Raw genomic sequence first — 21,706 nt, forward strand, 5'->3', positions numbered from 1 at the left:
GAGCGAAATAGAGGAACGCACACATATACAATCGCGAATATGTCGACGATATTCGATAATATAGCCTCGCAACAACGCGGCGATTATTTCTAATCAGCGGAAAAATGCACCGGATGGGATTTCGCCGGTATGGCACTCGCATTGCATTTCGCAAACCAATCGGCCTTGTTGTAATATTTATTCTTTTTTTGTGTGCATTTTTATAGTGCATTTTGTAACGAAACGAGGATGTATGCAAAAACGTTCTTCTAATCAGATTTTATAAGCCTGTTGGCTTCACTTTCTGAAAAAATCTAACGAAAAATATTATATATCATATTATATATATATATATATTTTATAGATGAGAAAACATTTTATAATACACTTTTTTAAAGTAAGCAAAATAAATATAATAATTTCGGCTCTAACAATTAACAAACATTATATCTATGCCACTTAATTTTTAAGTTCACTTCTGCATCATTTGCAATGTTTACAATGCTTTTTGTCATACTTGTAACTGTCTTGCGAATACAGACCTGCGAGAAATATATACCGTCGTTATTCCTATACAGACATCTTGGGCATGTTTCAAATTTTTACGGCTTATTAGGCGTTGGCAAACGTCGGATTTTCCAGCCACACGCTCAAAGAATTCATTCGCGCTGTTTCGCGCGAAAAAGAATTGCCGGTATCAAAGCGCGCGTTCACGTTTCCGCTCTGTTGAAGGGTTAATCTGTCGAGGAAGTGTGCGGTCTCTAGGAAAAAAATGACGGAGGGATACTTATGTGAGGTCATTGTATCGGAACCAAAACTCAGAGCGGAAAGCTAAAGACAAAGAACATATAACTCGAATACGAAAATCGGTAATATATTTTTATAATCGTGTTGGAAATCACTTTTATATAAATTAAATTAAAAATATATAATATATTCTATGTCAAAAATATATATATATAGAAAGTAACACAAAGCAAAGAGAGAGAGAGAGAGAGAGAGAGAGAGAGAAAGAGCATCATAAACATGTTTTATCAAGCTTATTTAAAATTCATTGAGTTTAATATTAACACTTTATTTTATAAAAACAATTTAAAAATTTTTAAATTTTTAAATTTTGTGCGACACGATTTTCTGTATAGATTTTTCCGAGTATTAAATTATAAATTATATTCTTTCCAAATTGTTGTCGGAAAACAATGATAGTTTACGAGTAAATTGCGCTATTATTCAGAGAACATGAAACGTCGAATAATAACGGGAAATAACAGCACTTTAGACGATTCAGAGAGCATTTGCATTACTATGATAATTTCTAGAACTGATTAACGTTAGAATACTAATGCCATTCATTAATGTAGATGCTAACCGCAACACTTGGTCCCCCATAAAACAAAGTATATAAAGGAAACATCATGGATGTTATAAATATAATTAAAAATAAGCTATTTAGAACTTTCATCTATATTTTGATGTAATTGTGTGAATGCATTAATTTATTTAATTTATTAAACGGAATATATTGTAATAATGGCAATAATAATTATATACTTTCATTCGGCAGCGAAGTAATGAAGTGTTAGAAAAAACGAGATTAGAATCAATCGCAACGTTCATCATAAATATTCGCCATATGCTCCATGGAAATATATTCACGGTAAAAAATCGCCGGGAAAAAAAATTCGCCGTGGATAATATATCAGGTAAGTTATATCAACTAACGCCTCGAATGGCAATTTTTTCCGATGAGAGTTAAAATTCGCACATTATTTATACACGTGGAAACCCTTCGTTAAATATTATCGCGTACTTCTACATTTTCTTAGAATCAACGTTTTTAACTTACAGCTTCTGAGAATCTATGTCTTGATAAAGATTGAACGTTAACGCGTTTTTATTATCGGCAAAATGCTCGGCTACAGATGTTATTACGAATAATTCATTCGAGTTCACAGACGAAGTATTTTATCACAAATCTATTCGGATTAAATTAATTTTCATCGATTGGCAGAACCAGTTCTACTCTTTCTTATACAATAATATAAGATATCTTAGTTCGTTAATATTAACAAACTAAACGATTAAATTTCTTTGCACATATCTCAATAATATTTCTCCGGAATAACTCAATTTGTTACGCAACGTATTTTAGTTCAACGATGGATCCATTTTTGCAAGTCGAACGAATTTTCGTCGCAAAAAACGACAGATGTCGAGGCAGCGTGTTAAGATCGCACGTGACTTCCGGGAACGCCGGAAGAAGTAAGACGTGTTTAGCCTAGCAGACCGCCGGCTCTGGCAGGCTGCTGCTGCCTGGATCTATCGGGAACGCCCGCTGTTCCGGCGACGATGAGACGCGGACGCGTGAGATGTGACATCGATTTTCTATAAACCTATATCTATAATAACGTTTCCGCTCCGATCGGAACATTAGCCCAGGTTTCTTATTCGCGCATTTTCTCTCCTTTAATATCGAGACTGCGACAGCCAATCAAGTTGGATGTAGTTGAAATATATCACATAAACACTAAATAGCACTAATAAACTAATTGTAAGTAAGATTCCGAGAAATAATAAAATGTTCTTTATATAAATATCTTTATTATAAACAAGGAATATTATTTCAGACTTTAACTAATATTTCATTTAGTCTCTTCAATTTATTAATCAGCTTATTTTCTCCCCAATGTTTCAGCAAGTGGAAAATTAGCACAAGCCCGGAAAACTGCGCTGGAAAAGCGCCAGTTGAGTTTAGTCCTTCTCCCGTTCGAGATTAGATTTCATTATATACGGATACGCTTGGTATCCTATATCCTACTCAAGAAACACAATGGAGATGGAATTAGACTGCTGCTGCACCGGGTGATGCATCATTGTACTCATTCTTCTTCGCCACAGTTCGCTTCGCGTAAGTTTCTTTTCATTTTCCCGCTATACCGAATTTTTATTAAGTCGCGACATAATTTTAATTCCGAATTTTTATTACGTCCCAGCATAATTTTAATTCAGTAGCTAATGATTTTTGATTCTACAATATTGGCACTAGTTTATGGCACGCCGTTTTACTTTTTAATAGCAAACATTTTAAATAACATAATAATAGTAATTGGACGAATTAAAATTATGTGCCGACATAATTTTAATTTATTAATAAGAATCTTAATTTTTCTTAAGACAATTTTTTTTTGAAACTTTTATATTGAATGGAATAGTTTTTACGTTATTAAAAAGTAAAACGGCGTGCCATAAGTGAAGAGGTCAATTTCACGCAAGACCTTTTTGAAATTTTAATTTACATTTTTATTTCTCTGTTTAAGAACATTATGAGAATAAAAATGAATTAAATATCTCTTAAGCATATTATGGTGCTATGATAACTTGCTGCTAAAAATAAGCGTAAGAATAGGTCGCTCGGAATCTGAAATAGATTAGTCGTATCTTAATGACAGGATATTTATCACAGTGGATACAATAAAATTACCATAATGAAGACGTGAATCAATTTTTAAATGCGTATATTTATGTCGCATAAAAAAAACAATAAAAAAATCGTATATGTACAAAATATTAACAGAAAAATATAAAATATCAAAAAAATAAAATATTAAACTTTGATCGACGCAATTTTGTTTAATGTGTAACAAAATTTTTTTAAATATATATTGTATATTACCTTATTATTACATACGCGTTCTTTACTTTAATATATTTTTTCGAACATATTATTTCAGGGTAAATGAGACATTAATTAATAGATTGTAACAAAACTAGCCACGCATATTGATGACTTTTTCAAAAGCTTCTCGCGCGCATATTCTATTGTATTTAATGTTTTCGAATTCACGCTTCATCTTTGGATTTCGATATTCCCGATATTTCGATTTGTTGTCCACTTGTTCATAAGGATATAAGGAATAACCGGATGTTTATAGCTGACACAGTTTTGAATGTGAGGTCGTATATATATCGCCTTCCGCTCAGATAACCGCAAGTTGGTTATCCCGTAACAATATATTCGATGACATAGGACTACTTCCTCGGACTTCATTATACTGTAGCGGTCATTGAAATGATCGTTATAGAAAGAATATGTGTTCTAAAAGTTTTTTCAAGATTTAAAAAAGAAGCTCCTTTGCCTTTTGTTTATATCATATATTTTTTTCGCGAAAAAATGTAAATAGTAAATTATAAATTGCAATAATGTTTTATCTTTTTCAGCCATATTTTTCTTGATCTTATCTTGTTATTTAAAGATTTTTTTTTCACTCTTACGTTATTATTATTATTATTACAAAAATTATTATAATAGTACTGTGCTTCAGATGCGTTATTGTTCCAATGATATAATTTTTGTAAAATTTAATTTTTTGACAAGTTTGCTCAAGTCTGTTTCTTAATTACCGGTTGAATTAATATTCAAACATACACATATCTCGTTTTATGAATCTACTTTTTGACTGATCAGTTTCTGTACTTTTAATGCGACTAAATTTAATTAAGATACAGCAACATAAATTTAATGTTTTGTATTGTAAATCCTTTTGCATGTCAATCTTAGGATCGCGTTTTGCCCGCTACAACATCATGTCTATGTTAAATTGCAAGTTATAACCTGGAAGTTAAGCGAGCGAGAGTGCTCATTACATTCCAACGTAAATGGCTAAACACAATCTCAAGAAAGCGTAACGAATTAAATTATCATTCCAGAAATCGATGCGAGAATAAGTTCAATTACCTTCATGGATTAATGTATATAAATAGAGATGTTATAAAGAAGTATCTATTAATAGATTATAATAATCGTATATTTATACATGATACAAAAATACCTTATGTATCAAGTTCTGATAAGTCATTAATTGGTACAAGATCTCGTTCTCTCTCTCTTTTATTATATTTTTTAAATTCCAGATTTCTTAGACAATCCAGTTAATTTCTTTTGGTAATGTCAAAACATTTATATTTTTGACAGATTTATGGTGGGTAAAATTTCAAGAGAGAAACAAAATAATTAGTTAATTATCTAAATTAATTAATTTCGAATAAAAAAAATGAAACATTAACAGAATTTTAATTTTTGCTTTCTTGGATACGTAACGTGTGACAAATTCGAAAATTATTTATTATAAAAATGATGAAGTCTCGATAACTTCTTTAAGAAAAAATCGACTTTCAATAGAATATGAAACTTAAAGAGATATAAGATTTATGCGTATATATCACTCTATTCTTTATATTTTATATATATTAATAATAAGATATCAATACACTTGAATAATATCAAAGCATCCCCCGATTTGATGTTTCGAACAGCAGGCTCGTTGAGTTTTCGCAGAGAGAACGAAAGGAATTCCCGGTCATGTGTCGGCCTTGACAGACCGTTCATTCGTATTGTTGACGTTTACACACCGTGATTTGCAAGCATTTATGCGCCGCGGCGCAAAATCGCTTGCTATCTCTCGAACAATTCTGCGCGCCGCAAATCTCGCTGCAATAACGACCAGGTATTTTGTAAAAGTTCGTAAAAAAAAAAGAACATTACGGCGGTATTACGCGATGGCGTAAGAGCGATTATAAGACAAAGAGTAGCAGACGACGTCGATAATTAAGTCGGCCGCTTTCGCCGCGGGCGCGGCTCGGCGCGGAACGATTTGCATGAAATTGCATCTTGATAGGATGCGCTCCGCGTATCTTCCCGCTATATCAAGAAAGGTCGTGCGAGTGCTCGTTCCGCGGAAGTAATAATGCACTTACCGACATAGTCTTAAGCGGTACATTTGAAAAATGCATTTTTTTATCCACAAGTGAAAGATATTTGAAACTTCTCATAATTATGTGAACATATATTTCCCTTTTTCTTTTTATACTTGTATATAAAAATTATGAAAGAAAAAATTTATGTAATATGTCATAAATAATAAAAATATGTAAGATAATAATGTAAAAAATGTATAATCAAATATAATTTTTGATTACATATTTATTAGGATAATAAAATTTGCACAGCGAGAGAGCCAAGATTAATCTCTATGATTCTTAACGCGTTCGATTATTTCCAACACTAACGAGAGCGCACAATCGAGAAATCACTTTGGTGAGCGTCCTCGATCGCAAAAGCAGCCTGTCGGCGACCATTATCGGAGTATGTACTCGTTTCGATTGCTAAGAACGCTGTAGCACCATAACAACGACTTGAAGAACACCCTATTATATCACGTTCAATTGCAAAATGTGTTTGCGCTTATTGGGTTACTGCGATGATGTGCACGGACATTATACAACCAATGAACTTGATTTCGATAAACTTGATCTGCTGCCGCGAGATAATTCATAATCTTCAGTATGAAGATATAGCAATAATGAAAATAAAGCGTAAATGATATACAGATTGGTCTGGTAATGGAACAAAATTTTGGAGATTTTTCTTCAACAAATATTTGATTTTCCTTATTTAATACAAAAAATTTAATCGTTTTTACATATTTATTTCTTTAAATAAATGTTGTGTAAAAATGTATAATTTTTCAAATTGATATAAAATGCAAGGATACATCGCTAAATAAAAAAATTAAAATTTATTTAATACCGAGAAAGATTTGCATTTTTCAATTAACTCGCTGTAATAAATATTTTTTTGCAATACTATTTTCGAGAGAAGGAAAAAGAGAGGAAGCGCTAAACAAAATAATTTTCATTAATTTATGTTATTTTATATTTATCATTAATTATGGTAATATTTCGGATAAATATCTAATAACGATGAATAATGTCTCAATTACTGTCAAATAATATCGTGATACTCGAATGCAATTTCTAAACGCACGCATCTCGCTCCGAGATTCGCGTACGGAAAACGTTCAGCGTTGCAACGAGATGCAATAGTCCGAGTGAAAGTCGCGGAGAGAAAGGAAGATTTTTCATCGCCAGCATCATAATTTCTAACTGCTATAAACGTTATAAAACAAGGAAAAATAATCGCCTCAAGAAAAAAAGAAGTTTCTTTTCTTGTGTTATTAATATGTGTATAATTAAATTTAAAGTTCAATCGCGGTATCGCATATTGAACGAGATTGAGAACACAATTATAAGTATAATTATATTACATACCGCAACACACATTACGTACAACAATTTATTTTCATCTTAGCGTTAAATTACTGCTTAGTTTATAGATGTAGAGCTTTTCTTCAACAAATATGCTCTTACGATTTCAAATCGTAAATCCATAATGATCCTGCGTTTAATCGTAACGGCTGGATATAAACGTGCTAAGATATCACGATCCTTAAATATCCCTGTTCGGAAGTTAGATGACGAACTGGGTCGCCCGGGAGATCTTTAGTAGAAAGCAAGATATGCAATCGCGTAGATGACAGTCGACCCAAATTAATATTTTTATATCTAAGAAGTGGAGCAATTATTTTTTGCCATCGCTGTGTTTCCTAAAATGTAATTTGCTATATCTCTATCCATTATGTACTAATCTCTCATATTAATCCACTAAACTACTAAAATGCAAAATTTTATAATTAAATTAGCACTAATACTGCGTTATTCAGTGAATACTAAGATCCTCATTGAATTTTTTTACATTTTTCCTATTTGACTAATTCCTTTATATCACAAAAATGTTAAACTTTTATCAAGCACTTTTAAAATTGTTTGCTCTTGCATTTATTTTGCGTTTTTATAAAATAATAATATACAAGAATACGGAGAAAATATTTTGCGGACATAATTTCATAGTCACTGTCAGATTTCATTGATCTTACTTAAGCACAATTATAATCATGTGTCGCAATTTTTTATTTAACTCAGTTTAACCCCCATTTACACAACCCAATATACGCCCAGTTCATTTCAATTCGCCGAATTGAATCCTATCAATTAATTTCACTTAACCCACCGCTTATTCGGTTATGCTTTCATATTTATAATAGAGTGAATAACACTGATCATTTTGCTTTATTGAATGTATTTTTTCGTTTCTTATTCGTAAGAGTTTGCGTCATTGAAAAGTGCGCACACACACAGTTGCTCGTATCAAACAAAATAATAATAGCAATTATTATTATTATTATTATTAGTAATAAGATTTATAGGAAAATTTATTTTCTGTTATTAATATATAGTAAATTATCTAATATAGACAATACACACATAGTAATAATTCATATTTTTATTATTATTACTCTATTAAGTCAAAGTTTGATTCTGTTAGAATTGGGCGTATATTTAATCCGGTCGTATTCACGCTTGACCGAAATTGATTGTATCACGCCATCGGTCTAGATTCTCTAGATCGTTTGCCAAACTATAATTCCGAGTGTCTGATGGCTCTTACGATCGTAAAATGTCGTCCTTACGAGCGATTAACGTTCGCCCGATAATCAAATGCATGCAAGATAATAGATCCTGTCCGTCTACTCGACGCCTTCGAGTACCCGAATGACTCTTACATCATCCCGCGTTAATAGAATCGTTCATTTGCGATGCAAGCATTGTTCTTGCTTTCGCGTAGTCGTTATCGAGAAAAAATTGTGAAACCATTACAACTACACTGCGCACTATTAAAAATATTTTGAGTCGAGAATAGTGTTATTTGTACATATAATAGCCGATTTGAAATCTTTTTTTCATAATATTTTTTACTCGGATAAAAAGTTCTTTGTAGATAATATGTTAACAATTGTTCTCGAGAGAATATTTCTTAAAATCTTGATCGCGCAACGTTGCTCTTTTCATAAATATTATGCATTAATGCAGATATTATGCATTTTTCTTATAAAAAAATCATAATCTTAATATATTACGTCGAAATTAATAATTTATACTGCGAGATTGCTAAAGTAACAAAAAGCGACACTCGTCTTTTGTGCTCGGCGAGCGAAATATCTTTGTGTATATATATATATATATATAGAGTTTTCATTATTTATAATGTAATTTTAGAGAGTCAGTTCGAGCAGCGTCATTCTAGTACTCTTGACCCTGTCTTCGATTTACCCACTTTCCCGTTTTAGCAATTGGGACTTATGACAGTCTATGAAATTCGAGCGTCGCTATTTTAGGATCCGCCGCGTTCTATTTTTGTTACTGGTAAAAGGGAGAGCGAGAGAATGAAAGAGAACTTAAATAAAACACGAATCCACTTATCTTAACGATAAATTCGAAATTTAATTTAGACTAATGTATGTCAAATAAACTGCTCATATATGAATCATGTAAGAATGAAGCTTATATGATTTAAATGTTAAATTAATTTGCAACTGCGGAGTGTTATATATTACTATTTATTTACACAATTTTTATTGTTAACTGTGTTATTCGTGCATAATGATAGTGTATAATGTATTGTAAGTTAAAAGTTGTGACATTAAAAAATTGAAAGTTGACAGAGAAATGAGTGTTGAATGTCAAAAATTAATAAAATTGAATAAAAACTGAATATTAACAATTGAAAATCAAAATATTTATGCGCTAAAAACTAAGTTTGCATATTTACGTTTATCTAAGAAATAATGATATAAAGCAAAATCTGAATTATCTTTTATTAAATATGTAAGAATGTCGTCACGTCGTCAAAAAAAAAAAAAAAAAAAAAAAAAAAAATCTTACCGTGACGAGATTATACGTCACTGTCTGTCAACATGTCCATAACTGCGAAACTTATAATCGTTACCGCGATGAGGAAAGAATCCTCGGCGAGGAAAAGAAGAACAAGAAGACGACAAGAAGAAGATTGGATCTACGAACATGCTTCTAGCGGAATTTTCTCTTCGCACAAATTCTTTGGATCGTTAAAGAGACGTGAACGACGTGCATCTCTTTTCCTCTTTCTCCTTCTCTGTGAGAAGAGAGAACGAGTGACCCAAAAATTCCGACACGCCAAAGGGAATATTGAATATATTTTTCTTCAAGCAGAACTAACAAGGCAAAGCTTCTCGTTGTTGGTCGGTGAAAAATTTTTTATCTCGAGATTACGTAAGAATTTTATATGTGAAATAAGTATATGTCAAAAGGGAGCACAGATATTATTAGAATCTTCATATCCGCTGCATATCCGTAAAATACACTATAGAGGAATCCATACAGTTGGATCAGAATTCATTCTTTCATTTCTTCGAATTAGATACTCACTTTAATACTAATCTTCTCTATCTTTGTATATTTTAGAACTGTATCTTTTTTATTTTCCTATCATATTTTTTTGTATCTTCTAAAAAAAAATTAGTTTAAATTTTACAATCGAATTAAATGAATGAGCGAAATTAATATTTAAATTGTTACAATTTTTGGAAGTAATATCAAAATCAAAATGTGTGATTTAATTCTAATTCCTATTCAGTAAAATATTTTTGCAAAAACAATCACAAAGCTGTCTCCCAATCGGAAATTAATTTTTTTATGAGATTATTATTACACATATATGACTCTGTGAAAGTCCCGTAAAAGTTAGCCCGCAAAATCATCCTTGAATTTATTGATTCGATCAATATGTCTAAAAATGGTATAAATTAGTTATTTGTCTGATAAAAAATTGGGTCTGCGGTTTTATCTCGGAATTTATGATCTTATTCATTAAGTATTTGAGGTCACATATTGTTCATTAGGTGTCTAAGGAAAGATAAAAGAACAAAACGGAATTTTTAAAACGCTGAGTAGTGGCACATGATAGTGGATGAGCAATAAAAAGAAGCCGTTATTTTTGATTGCTAGTTTTGTGGGTTACGTATAAAGTCCGCGAGCGCTCAATATATCCAGCAATTATGCGAAATGTCATCTTATAAAGAACTTCATTTGGCTTCATCTCTCTCTTTCTCTCTCTTTCGAATATTATTTGCGATATATGTGTATGTATATATATATAGCAAATTAATGACATTTTAGCGATAGGAAATAAAGCATTTTTTATTTAGATAGCTATTTCCATTAATTATTTTTTTCATTTTGAATAGCAATTTTTAATGGAATACGTTATGGATGGCCATTCCACTAACATTCCATCATTGTAAATGTATAAGCCATATAAAATGATAGACTACTACACGGTATCTTATAAAAACATTTGAGCAACACGTCCGATAAAAACAGTTATAGAACAAGTGGTATAGAGAGAGAAGAAAGTGTGAGAATTCTCATATACTATATATAATAAATTTTATCAATAAATCCATCTCTCTCTATATATTTTTATTAACACTAAGTCAATTTTATTTTGTATTAGATATCGTCGAACAGTTTTTAATCTTTTAAAATAAAAATGCGTTTCCAACACGTAAATTGATAACAATTCAATAATTAATATACAAATATTTAAGTGATAGAATAATTTATATTTAAATAAAGTCTTTTTTTAGGGGAGAGTTTTTTTCAGCGGTTTCTTTCTCTATTAAACATAAATATTCCAATTTAAATAAATTTTATTGTTTCATTTTATTATATGAAAAAAAAAAAAAAAAATGAAAAATAGATTTGTCGAGCTCAATATAATATTTGCACTATGCTTGTTAGCTATATCTTACATTAGCATAGAATACACATGTTCTACGCTCAAACTATTAGTTGGATTCTATTTGACAGAGATACAGTATCATAGCCATTCAAGCATCCGCAAATTAAGAGCGTCGACGCGAAGCGATAATCGTGCCGGCAGCTGATGAAATGACAGTCATACAGATGCTGACGACTTCGTAAAAAAATGCGGTATCGAATATTTCTATGAGTATTACAATTTTTTATGTCAAGCTATTCTATGGGCGCTTTATAAGACAGTTTAGTTTTTATCTTCTTTAACATTTCACGTTCTAAAGTGATGACATATCGGACGTGTTTGCATAAGAACATTTATAATGCGTTACTAATATAGGAAGAGAAATGAACCATCGAGCAATAAATGCAAGCCGGTAACGCAGCTAGTTTCTTGGTAAGGAAATCGGATTTCAAAGCACGTACGACGTTAATAATGATAGCATCATCATCGACTATTTCGCAGTTTAAATACCTCGGTATTAGCATCAGCTTTAAAGCGTTAAAGCGTTAATGATAACGGAAGATAATAAAATCGGTCCCCACTCTCTTACACCCTTGAGGAATTTTCACATTAAATATATCGAAATAGATAACAATTAACTGCGAATAAAAAATGAAGAATAATTTTTAAAATGTTATATCTGCGTGAATTATATTATTAATATTCTTATACGATCGATCCCAGCTTAATGTCTTCGCGTAAAATAATAACAAAGTTTGTAGAAAATATATAATATAATAGTACTAATTTGTCACGCGTATAGATGCAAATCAGAAATATATTAACGATTTGCGAACTAATATAATTTTTTCCGATTTTTATTTTTACATAGAAACAAATCCATACGAGTTACACACTGCAAAAGTGTTAGAAAAAATGTCCAATCATATCCTGGTGTCTGCTATATGTACGAGTTATCACAGTTATCGGCATCCGCGGGATTGACAGAGAACATTTGCAAACGTGTTCCCGGCGTATAATCACACAATACTGTGCGATAGGTACAATACGCCCACGCACGGGGTAACACGCGCGCGACCCGGTATAGTTAACGTTGACACAGAGAAAGAGAGAAGCGGCTTCGATACGAAGCGAATAAAGATAGAGAAATAAATGAGAAAAGTCGATGACAACATGCAGTCCTCTCTCGAGAAAAATATTATTCACAAATTAAAATATGGCAAATATATAGGAGTACAAAAACGAAAATGTCGCGATCGAGACTACGTATTATATTGGCCGTTCTCATAATTATTAATTAACACTCATTATAATTTACTCGAAGCGATTCCCCGTCACTTTGCAGAGGATAAGAGTCGAGATAACGTCGAGGGTCAGAATTAAAGCTTGCAGCTAATTTTAATTAATATTTATGGGAACGTTGACGATGATGGTGTCGCTACTCACCTCCTCGAGGGACGTGATGGTCTGTCTACACTGTGGCATTCGCGAGACGAAAGTGGACGTGGTGGGCGAGTTATAATCCTCCCTCGTCTCCTCGACGAACTCGCTTACGGCGATTAGGCCCGGCATCTTTCCTCTCTCTCTCTCTTTCTTGTTTTCTGTCAGTTGTTCCGTCTCCCGCCGTCCACCCCACCCCGCCCTACCGCCCCCAAGCGCCCAGCTGCAACCGAGGCTGTCCCTTCGGGGATCCCTTCTCGCTGCCGCGGCTTCCCCTCGCTTCGTTGTCGTCGTATTGTGTCGTCGTCGACGACCGCGCGCACCGTTCACTTTACCCGTTGTCTCTCACCATGAATACCGCGGGACACCCTGGTCAACCTTATTTGTCTCTCTCCCGTGACGTACCGTGTAAACGTCGTCCCGGTACAACGAGTGACGAGGAGTGAGAGAGAGAGAGAGAGAGAGAGAGAGAGAGAGAGAGATCAGCTTTAAAGCGTTAAAGCGTTAATGATAACGGAAGATAATAAAATCGGTCCCCACTCTCTTACACCCTTGAGGAATTTTCACATTAAATATATCGAAATAGATAACAATTAACTGCGAATAAAAAATGAAGAATAATTTTTAAAATGTTATATCTGCGTGAATTATATTATTAATATTCTTATACGATCGATCCCAGCTTAATGTCTTCGCGTAAAATAATAACAAAGTTTGTAGAAAATATATAATATAATAGTACTAATTTGTCACGCGTATAGATGCAAATCAGAAATATATTAACGATTTGCGAACTAATATAATTTTTTCCGATTTTTATTTTTACATAGAAACAAATCCATACGAGTTACACACTGCAAAAGTGTTAGAAAAAATGTCCAATCATATCCTGGTGTCTGCTATATGTACGAGTTATCACAGTTATCGGCATCCGCGGGATTGACAGAGAACATTTGCAAACGTGTTCCCGGCGTATAATCACACAATACTGTGCGATAGGTACAATACGCCCACGCACGGGGTAACACGCGCGCGACCCGGTATAGTTAACGTTGACACAGAGAAAGAGAGAAGCGGCTTCGATACGAAGCGAATAAAGATAGAGAAATAAATGAGAAAAGTCGATGACAACATGCAGTCCTCTCTCGAGAAAAATATTATTCACAAATTAAAATATGGCAAATATATAGGAGTACAAAAACGAAAATGTCGCGATCGAGACTACGTATTATATTGGCCGTTCTCATAATTATTAATTAACACTCATTATAATTTACTCGAAGCGATTCCCCGTCACTTTGCAGAGGATAAGAGTCGAGATAACGTCGAGGGTCAGAATTAAAGCTTGCAGCTAATTTTAATTAATATTTATGGGAACGTTGACGATGATGGTGTCGCTACTCACCTCCTCGAGGGACGTGATGGTCTGTCTACACTGTGGCATTCGCGAGACGAAAGTGGACGTGGTGGGCGAGTTATAATCCTCCCTCGTCTCCTCGACGAACTCGCTTACGGCGATTAGGCCCGGCATCTTTCCTCTCTCTCTCTCTTTCTTGTTTTCTGTCAGTTGTTCCGTCTCCCGCCGTCCACCCCACCCCGCCCTACCGCCCCCAAGCGCCCAGCTGCAACCGAGGCTGTCCCTTCGGGGATCCCTTCTCGCTGCCGCGGCTTCCCCTCGCTTCGTTGTCGTCGTATTGTGTCGTCGTCGACGACCGCGCGCACCGTTCACTTTACCCGTTGTCTCTCACCATGAATACCGCGGGACACCCTGGTCAACCTTATTTGTCTCTCTCCCGTGACGTACCGTGTAAACGTCGTCCCGGTACAACGAGTGACGAGGAGTGAGAGAGAGAGAGAGAGAGAGAGAGAGAGAGAGAGAAACGGAGGAGTGTGAAGTGCGCGGAAAAGCGAACCCGGGATAGAAGGAGAGAAAAACAGAGAGGAAAATAAATGACAAGGAACGAGGAAGAGCAAGATAGACGGCAGATTCGAGCAGCGTATCCGGCGACCACCACCTCTCCGTATTTCGCGCAGAGTGAGAGAGACAGACAGACACATACACTCGCGAGACCGGCGCGATTATTTTCGCGACATGGTCGCGGCGAGCTAGCGGCCGTCGCGAGGATACATAATAGTAGCAGCAGCAGCTCGCTCTCGACCAAGAGCGCGGGTCACCACGCATACGTCCATGCGCGCATGCACATATCACCGCGAACGGAACGGACCGACCGACCGACGCACACACGTATATTTGTACCGCACTATGCACACATGAACACACAACACCCGCGCGCGGGCGCGTACGCAGTTGCGTCCGCGAGATGCTCCTTCGTACGCCAATCTCGCATCAAATCGCGCATCAGCTACTGATTCGCGGTCGGTGCCGAGTACCGCCGAAACGCTCGCGACTGCGGCCGAAGTTTCACTGCGGCGGCGCTGGCGACGCCCGCGCCACCGGACTCCGTACGCCACGAAACAAAATATACCTAGAGCGGCGACGCGACGCGTAAATGGGCGCGTTCAGCAAAGAACCGTTTAGCAGCAGTCGAACGTGATTGGCTGTTACTTTTAGAACCAACAAATCAACGTCGAGTGTTGACAAGACAATAACTGAGCGCTTTCTCTACCGAACGCGGCCAATGATTGATGGCGCGAGATGAAATTCGAGATATCGACTAATATTTGTACGTCGCGTTTTGATGTGGAATGTGGACGCGATTAATATATTTAAAAATTAATATATGTATATAAATATATGTTTATATGTTAAATTTGGATATTTTAGAGTTAACCAATAATTAAATATTTCAGACATTAATTTATCATCATAATTTTGCTATAAAAATGGCTTTTTCAAAAACCTAGTAAAATTACCATTCGAGATTTTCGAGTATATATATCACAAATTGCTGGAAATGAAGAATGTTGCAATATCTCATTAAATCATAAATCTGATAATAGAAATTAAATAAATTTGATTATAACCATAAAATAAAATATTACATTATACACTCTGTTAAGTACAATTTAAAAAGGCAGAGTTTAAAGGTTTAAATGTTTTCTAATTTTATTATAGAAACATAAAATAATATTAAAGTACAGTCTCTTGAAGCTTAAGCTGTTTTTTGCTCTTAGCCTTAACCTGCGCAGCTATTCGATCCAAGTCCCTGCGTCCCTGACTAGTCAATTTACGTCCACCAAGAGGTGCCTTCTCGATCAACTTCAGCTGCTCCAGGCTTTGGAGTGCCTTGCGCGCAACACCACCCGCCGATCGGCAAAAGTGACTGGGATGAGTACCATTACGTTTGCGTCCACCAAAGATCTTTGTAACGGCACCGACTCCGATCGGGCTACGAATATAAATGTGACGCACCAGGGCTGCGCATCTAATGTAATACCAATCAGGATCGTAAGGAGCCAGTTCCTTGAATTTAGCTGTCTTCACAATGTCCACCCATTCTGGCACACGCATTTTGCCAGTCCTACAAAGTTTCACAAAGTACAAGGTAGAATTAGAAGACATTTTTGAGCAGTAAATTATATGTTTATGTATTATCATGTAACAATATTGAACAAGAATTTTTATAAGCTATGTACAATATTTCAGAAAAGAGATATATATATATATATAATATGTGATAATATCTAATAAATGATTCTATCAAGTATATTAGTATATTTTAAGCATTATGACATGTGCGAGATTTAGGTTAGGTTCTGGCTATATTTGTTACTCACTTTTTCAAAAAGGCTGCAAAAGCCTTCACAAATTTTTGCTGATCCACGTCTTTTAAAGTTACAGACGGCATCTGTGGAAAAGAAAACTTAATAAAACAACCAACACATAAAATGACATGTGCACCCGCATGTGACATGGGTGAACGAATTAAAACAACGCGCTGAACATTCTAGGCTGAAATTTTGATGACTGGTAAAAATCATACAAGTCATTAAATCAATTGCATACATTTCTACGTCAACTATCGGATTTAATTTACCAACAACAGTTTAATTTGCCAGAAAACTGTCATCACAACACACCTTGGTAAGAGAGCGCTAACCGGAAAGAGCAGAGCGAGCAGAGTCTGGGAGAAAACGGCTAGGATCATGAAATTTCTCAAGATGGGCAACCTCGATCCCAAAATGGCGTGACCGACGTTGGCAGGATATCGTTCAATGAGGACAGACTAGGTAATTCATGCCAAAGTTGGTTGATATACGAATAAATTTTCTGATTCAGCAATTAGTCAATTAATAACAAATCAGTGTGCTTTAAAAGAGGTTATATAGCCTTACAGGAAATAGCTTTATCTCCTGTACATATTGCATAATGTTGCTCAATGGATACGATATGTGTAAAAGTGGCGGATTATCATCGTCATCAGTCATTGTTACGTAGATCGTGTGACGAATCAGTGCGCGACGATACCCGTGACGGCACTAATGTAAGTCATCTAAAGACGATTATGATCCGTATCCTCTGTCGAGTATTAACTTCGCCGAGAATTAAGACGCGCGCGAATCACGCCATGGCCGACGTTCTGATGGAGCAGGTGCCCTTTTCAAGGGATTTTCTGTTTCGCCAGGTACGTCGCACGAAGAACAATCTACGCATGTCAGCCGCCTCTGTCATCTTACGGGCGGTCGCTTGCACTTGCAATCCGGCGACAATGAATTTCCATTTAGCCAAGTCGACTCCTATGGTCATTTGGATCAATTCCGATTAATTTGATCGTCGACTAATTAGCAGAATGATCGATAGTATTATTTTTTTATTATATACGAGAGATAAATGATTAAATTAATTGTAATTCGCTCCATGTGATCATGGGAGTAGAGTTGTGTCCGGTTAGATAAACCGATGGTTAAAATTAGCAGGGTGGTTAGCGTGGTAACTGAAATTACATGAATGCTTAGTTTTCCTTAATCTCTATTTTCTGTTGGCCATCCTGCTAATTTTAACCGTTGGTTCATCTAACCGGACTCGAAATTGGCCGTTAGATGGAAAACATCCAAGGTAGGAATGGTGGTATTTTTTTATTGTTTATTTCTTCACATTTTAGCATCATCATCGACTATTTCGCAGTTTAAATACCTCGGTATTAGCATCAGCTTTAAAGCGTTAAAGCGTTAATGATAACGGAAGATAATAAAATCGGTCCCCACTCTCTTACACCCTTGAGGAATTTTCACATTAAATATATCGAAATAGATAACAATTAACTGCGAATAAAAAATGAAGAATAATTTTTAAAATGTTATATCTGCGTGAATTATATTATTAATATTCTTATACGATCGATCCCAGCTTAATGTCTTCGCGTAAAATAATAACAAAGTTTGTAGAAAATATATAATATAATAGTACTAATTTGTCACGCGTATAGATGCAAATCAGAAATATATTAACGATTTGCGAACTAATATAATTTTTTCCGATTTTTATTTTTACATAGAAACAAATCCATACGAGTTACACACTGCAAAAGTGTTAGAAAAAATGTCCAATCATATCCTGGTGTCTGCTATATGTACGAGTTATCACAGTTATCGGCATCCGCGGGATTGACAGAGAACATTTGCAAACGTGTTCCCGGCGTATAATCACACAATACTGTGCGATAGGTACAATACGCCCACGCACGGGGTAACACGCGCGCGACCCGGTATAGTTAACGTTGACACAGAGAAAGAGAGAAGCGGCTTCGATACGAAGCGAATAAAGATAGAGAAATAAATGAGAAAAGTCGATGACAACATGCAGTCCTCTCTCGAGAAAAATATTATTCACAAATTAAAATATGGCAAATATATAGGAGTACAAAAACGAAAATGTCGCGATCGAGACTACGTATTATATTGGCCGTTCTCATAATTATTAATTAACACTCATTATAATTTACTCGAAGCGATTCCCCGTCACTTTGCAGAGGATAAGAGTCGAGATAACGTCGAGGGTCAGAATTAAAGCTTGCAGCTAATTTTAATTAATATTTATGGGAACGTTGACGATGATGGTGTCGCTACTCACCTCCTCGAGGGACGTGATGGTCTGTCTACACTGTGGCATTCGCGAGACGAAAGTGGACGTGGTGGGCGAGTTATAATCCTCCCTCGTCTCCTCGACGAACTCGCTTACGGCGATTAGGCCCGGCATCTTTCCTCTCTCTCTCTCTTTCTTGTTTTCTGTCAGTTGTTCCGTCTCCCGCCGTCCACCCCACCCCGCCCTACCGCCCCCAAGCGCCCAGCTGCAACCGAGGCTGTCCCTTCGGGGATCCCTTCTCGCTGCCGCGGCTTCCCCTCGCTTCGTTGTCGTCGTATTGTGTCGTCGTCGACGACCGCGCGCACCGTTCACTTTACCCGTTGTCTCTCACCATGAATACCGCGGGACACCCTGGTCAACCTTATTTGTCTCTCTCCCGTGACGTACCGTGTAAACGTCGTCCCGGTACAACGAGTGACGAGGAGTGAGAGAGAGAGAGAGAGAGAGAGAGAGAGAGAGAGAAACGGAGGAGTGTGAAGTGCGCGGAAAAGCGAACCCGGGATAGAAGGAGAGAAAAACAGAGAGGAAAATAAATGACAAGGAACGAGGAAGAGCAAGATAGACGGCAGATTCGAGCAGCGTATCCGGCGACCACCACCTCTCCGTATTTCGCGCAGAGTGAGAGAGACAGACAGACACATACACTCGCGAGACCGGCGCGATTATTTTCGCGACATGGTCGCGGCGAGCTAGCGGCCGTCGCGAGGATACATAATAGTAGCAGCAGCAGCTCGCTCTCGACCAAGAGCGCGGGTCACCACGCATACGTCCATGCGCGCATGCACATATCACCGCGAACGGAACGGACCGACCGACCGACGCACACACGTATATTTGTACCGCACTATGCACACATGAACACACAACACCCGCGCGCGGGCGCGTACGCAGTTGCGTCCGCGAGATGCTCCTTCGTACGCCAATCTCGCATCAAATCGCGCATCAGCTACTGATTCGCGGTCGGTGCCGAGTACCGCCGAAACGCTCGCGACTGCGGCCGAAGTTTCACTGCGGCGGCGCTGGCGACGCCCGCGCCACCGGACTCCGTACGCCACGAAACAAAATATACCTAGAGCGGCGACGCGACGCGTAAATGGGCGCGTTCAGCAAAGAACCGTTTAGCAGCAGTCGAACGTGATTGGCTGTTACTTTTAGAACCAACAAATCAACGTCGAGTGTTGACAAGACAATAACTGAGCGCTTTCTCTACCGAACGCGGCCAATGATTGATGGCGCGAGATGAAATTCGAGATATCGACTAATATTTGTACGTCGCGTTTTGATGTGGAATGTGGACGCGATTAATATATTTAAAAATTAATATATGTATATAAATATATGTTTATATGTTAAATTTGGATATTTTAGAGTTAACCAATAATTAAATATTTCAGACATTAATTTATCATCATAATTTTGCTATAAAAATGGCTTTTTCAAAAACCTAGTAAAATTACCATTCGAGATTTTCGAGTATATATATCACAAATTGCTGGAAATGAAGAATGTTGCAATATCTCATTAAATCATAAATCTGATAATAGAAATTAAATAAATTTGATTATAACCATAAAATAAAATATTACATTATACACTCTGTTAAGTACAATTTAAAAAGGCAGAGTTTAAAGGTTTAAATGTTTTCTAATTTTATTATAGAAACATAAAATAATATTAAAGTACAGTCTCTTGAAGCTTAAGCTGTTTTTTGCTCTTAGCCTTAACCTGCGCAGCTATTCGATCCAAGTCCCTGCGTCCCTGACTAGTCAATTTACGTCCACCAAGAGGTGCCTTCTCGATCAACTTCAGCTGCTCCAGGCTTTGGAGTGCCTTGCGCGCAACACCACCCGCCGATCGGCAAAAGTGACTGGGATGAGTACCATTACGTTTGCGTCCACCAAAGATCTTTGTAACGGCACCGACTCCGATCGGGCTACGAATATAAATGTGACGCACCAGGGCTGCGCATCTAATGTAATACCAATCAGGATCGTAAGGAGCCAGTTCCTTGAATTTAGCTGTCTTCACAATGTCCACCCATTCTGGCACACGCATTTTGCCAGTCCTACAAAGTTTCACAAAGTACAAGGTAGAATTAGAAGACATTTTTGAGCAGTAAATTATATGTTTATGTATTATCATGTAACAATATTGAACAAGAATTTTTATAAGCTATGTACAATATTTCAGAAAAGAGATATATATATATATATAATATGTGATAATATCTAATAAATGATTCTATCAAGTATATTAGTATATTTTAAGCATTATGACATGTGCGAGATTTAGGTTAGGTTCTGGCTATATTTGTTACTCACTTTTTCAAAAAGGCTGCAAAAGCCTTCACAAATTTTTGCTGATCCACGTCTTTTAAAGTTACAGACGGCATCTGTGGAAAAGAAAACTTAATAAAACAACCAACACATAAAATGACATGTGCACCCGCATGTGACATGGGTGAACGAATTAAAACAACGCGCTGAACATTCTAGGCTGAAATTTTGATGACTGGTAAAAATCATACAAGTCATTAAATCAATTGCATACATTTCTACGTCAACTATCGGATTTAATTTACCAACAACAGTTTAATTTGCCAGAAAACTGTCATCACAACACACCTTGGTAAGAGAGCGCTAACCGGAAAGAGCAGAGCGAGCAGAGTCTGGGAGAAAACGGCTAGGATCATGAAATTTCTCAAGATGGGCAACCTCGATCCCAAAATGGCGTGACCGACGTTGGCAGGA

At 36.2% G+C, this 21,706-nt stretch overlaps 3 protein-coding genes across 5 annotated transcripts in view; all 3 read right to left on the reverse strand.

Annotated features, from left to right (window-relative positions):
* LOC115237811 (arfGAP with SH3 domain, ANK repeat and PH domain-containing protein) overlaps nt 1-13,389 on the reverse strand; it is a 41,888-nt gene extending 28,499 nt beyond the window's left edge. Inside the window, 1 exon segment of the mRNA XM_029811099.1 lies at nt 12,920-13,389. Coding sequence (XP_029666959.1) covers nt 12,920-13,045 — 126 coding nt within the window. The 5' untranslated portion in view covers nt 13,046-13,389.
* Nucleotides 13,390-15,954: 2,565 nt separating this feature from the next.
* Nucleotides 15,955-17,495, reverse strand: LOC115237814 (40S ribosomal protein S19a-like). 2 transcript variants are annotated; one of them, XM_029811103.1, is made up of 3 exons: nt 16,955-17,495; nt 16,652-16,722; nt 15,955-16,395 (listed from the first exon to the last, which is right to left on the reverse strand). In XM_029811103.1, the coding sequence occupies exons 2-3, from the start codon at nt 16,720-16,722 to the stop codon at nt 16,005-16,007; spliced, it is 462 nt and encodes a 153-aa protein (XP_029666963.1). In that variant the 5' UTR covers nt 16,955-17,495; the 3' UTR covers nt 15,955-16,004. The 2 variants fall into 2 exon arrangements, with proteins under 2 accessions (XP_029666963.1, XP_029666965.1); XM_029811105.1 differs by lacking the exon at nt 16,955-17,495 and adding an exon at nt 16,919-16,938.
* Nucleotides 17,496-20,580: 3,085 nt separating this feature from the next.
* Nucleotides 20,581-21,697, reverse strand: LOC115237815 (40S ribosomal protein S19a-like). Of its 2 annotated transcripts, none has more exons than XM_029811106.1 (3): nt 21,581-21,697; nt 21,278-21,348; nt 20,581-21,021 (listed from the first exon to the last, which is right to left on the reverse strand). In XM_029811106.1, the coding sequence occupies exons 2-3, from the start codon at nt 21,346-21,348 to the stop codon at nt 20,631-20,633; spliced, it is 462 nt and encodes a 153-aa protein (XP_029666966.1). In that variant the 5' UTR covers nt 21,581-21,697; the 3' UTR covers nt 20,581-20,630. The 2 variants fall into 2 exon arrangements, with proteins under 2 accessions (XP_029666966.1, XP_029666967.1); XM_029811107.1 differs by lacking the exon at nt 21,581-21,697 and adding an exon at nt 21,545-21,563.
* Nucleotides 21,698-21,706: the final 9 nt, after the last annotated feature.

Source organism: Formica exsecta, unplaced genomic scaffold (assembly GCF_003651465.1).
Source record: "Formica exsecta isolate Colony F162 unplaced genomic scaffold, ASM365146v1 scaffold31, whole genome shotgun sequence".
NCBI lineage: Eukaryota > Metazoa > Arthropoda > Insecta > Hymenoptera > Formicidae > Formica > Formica exsecta.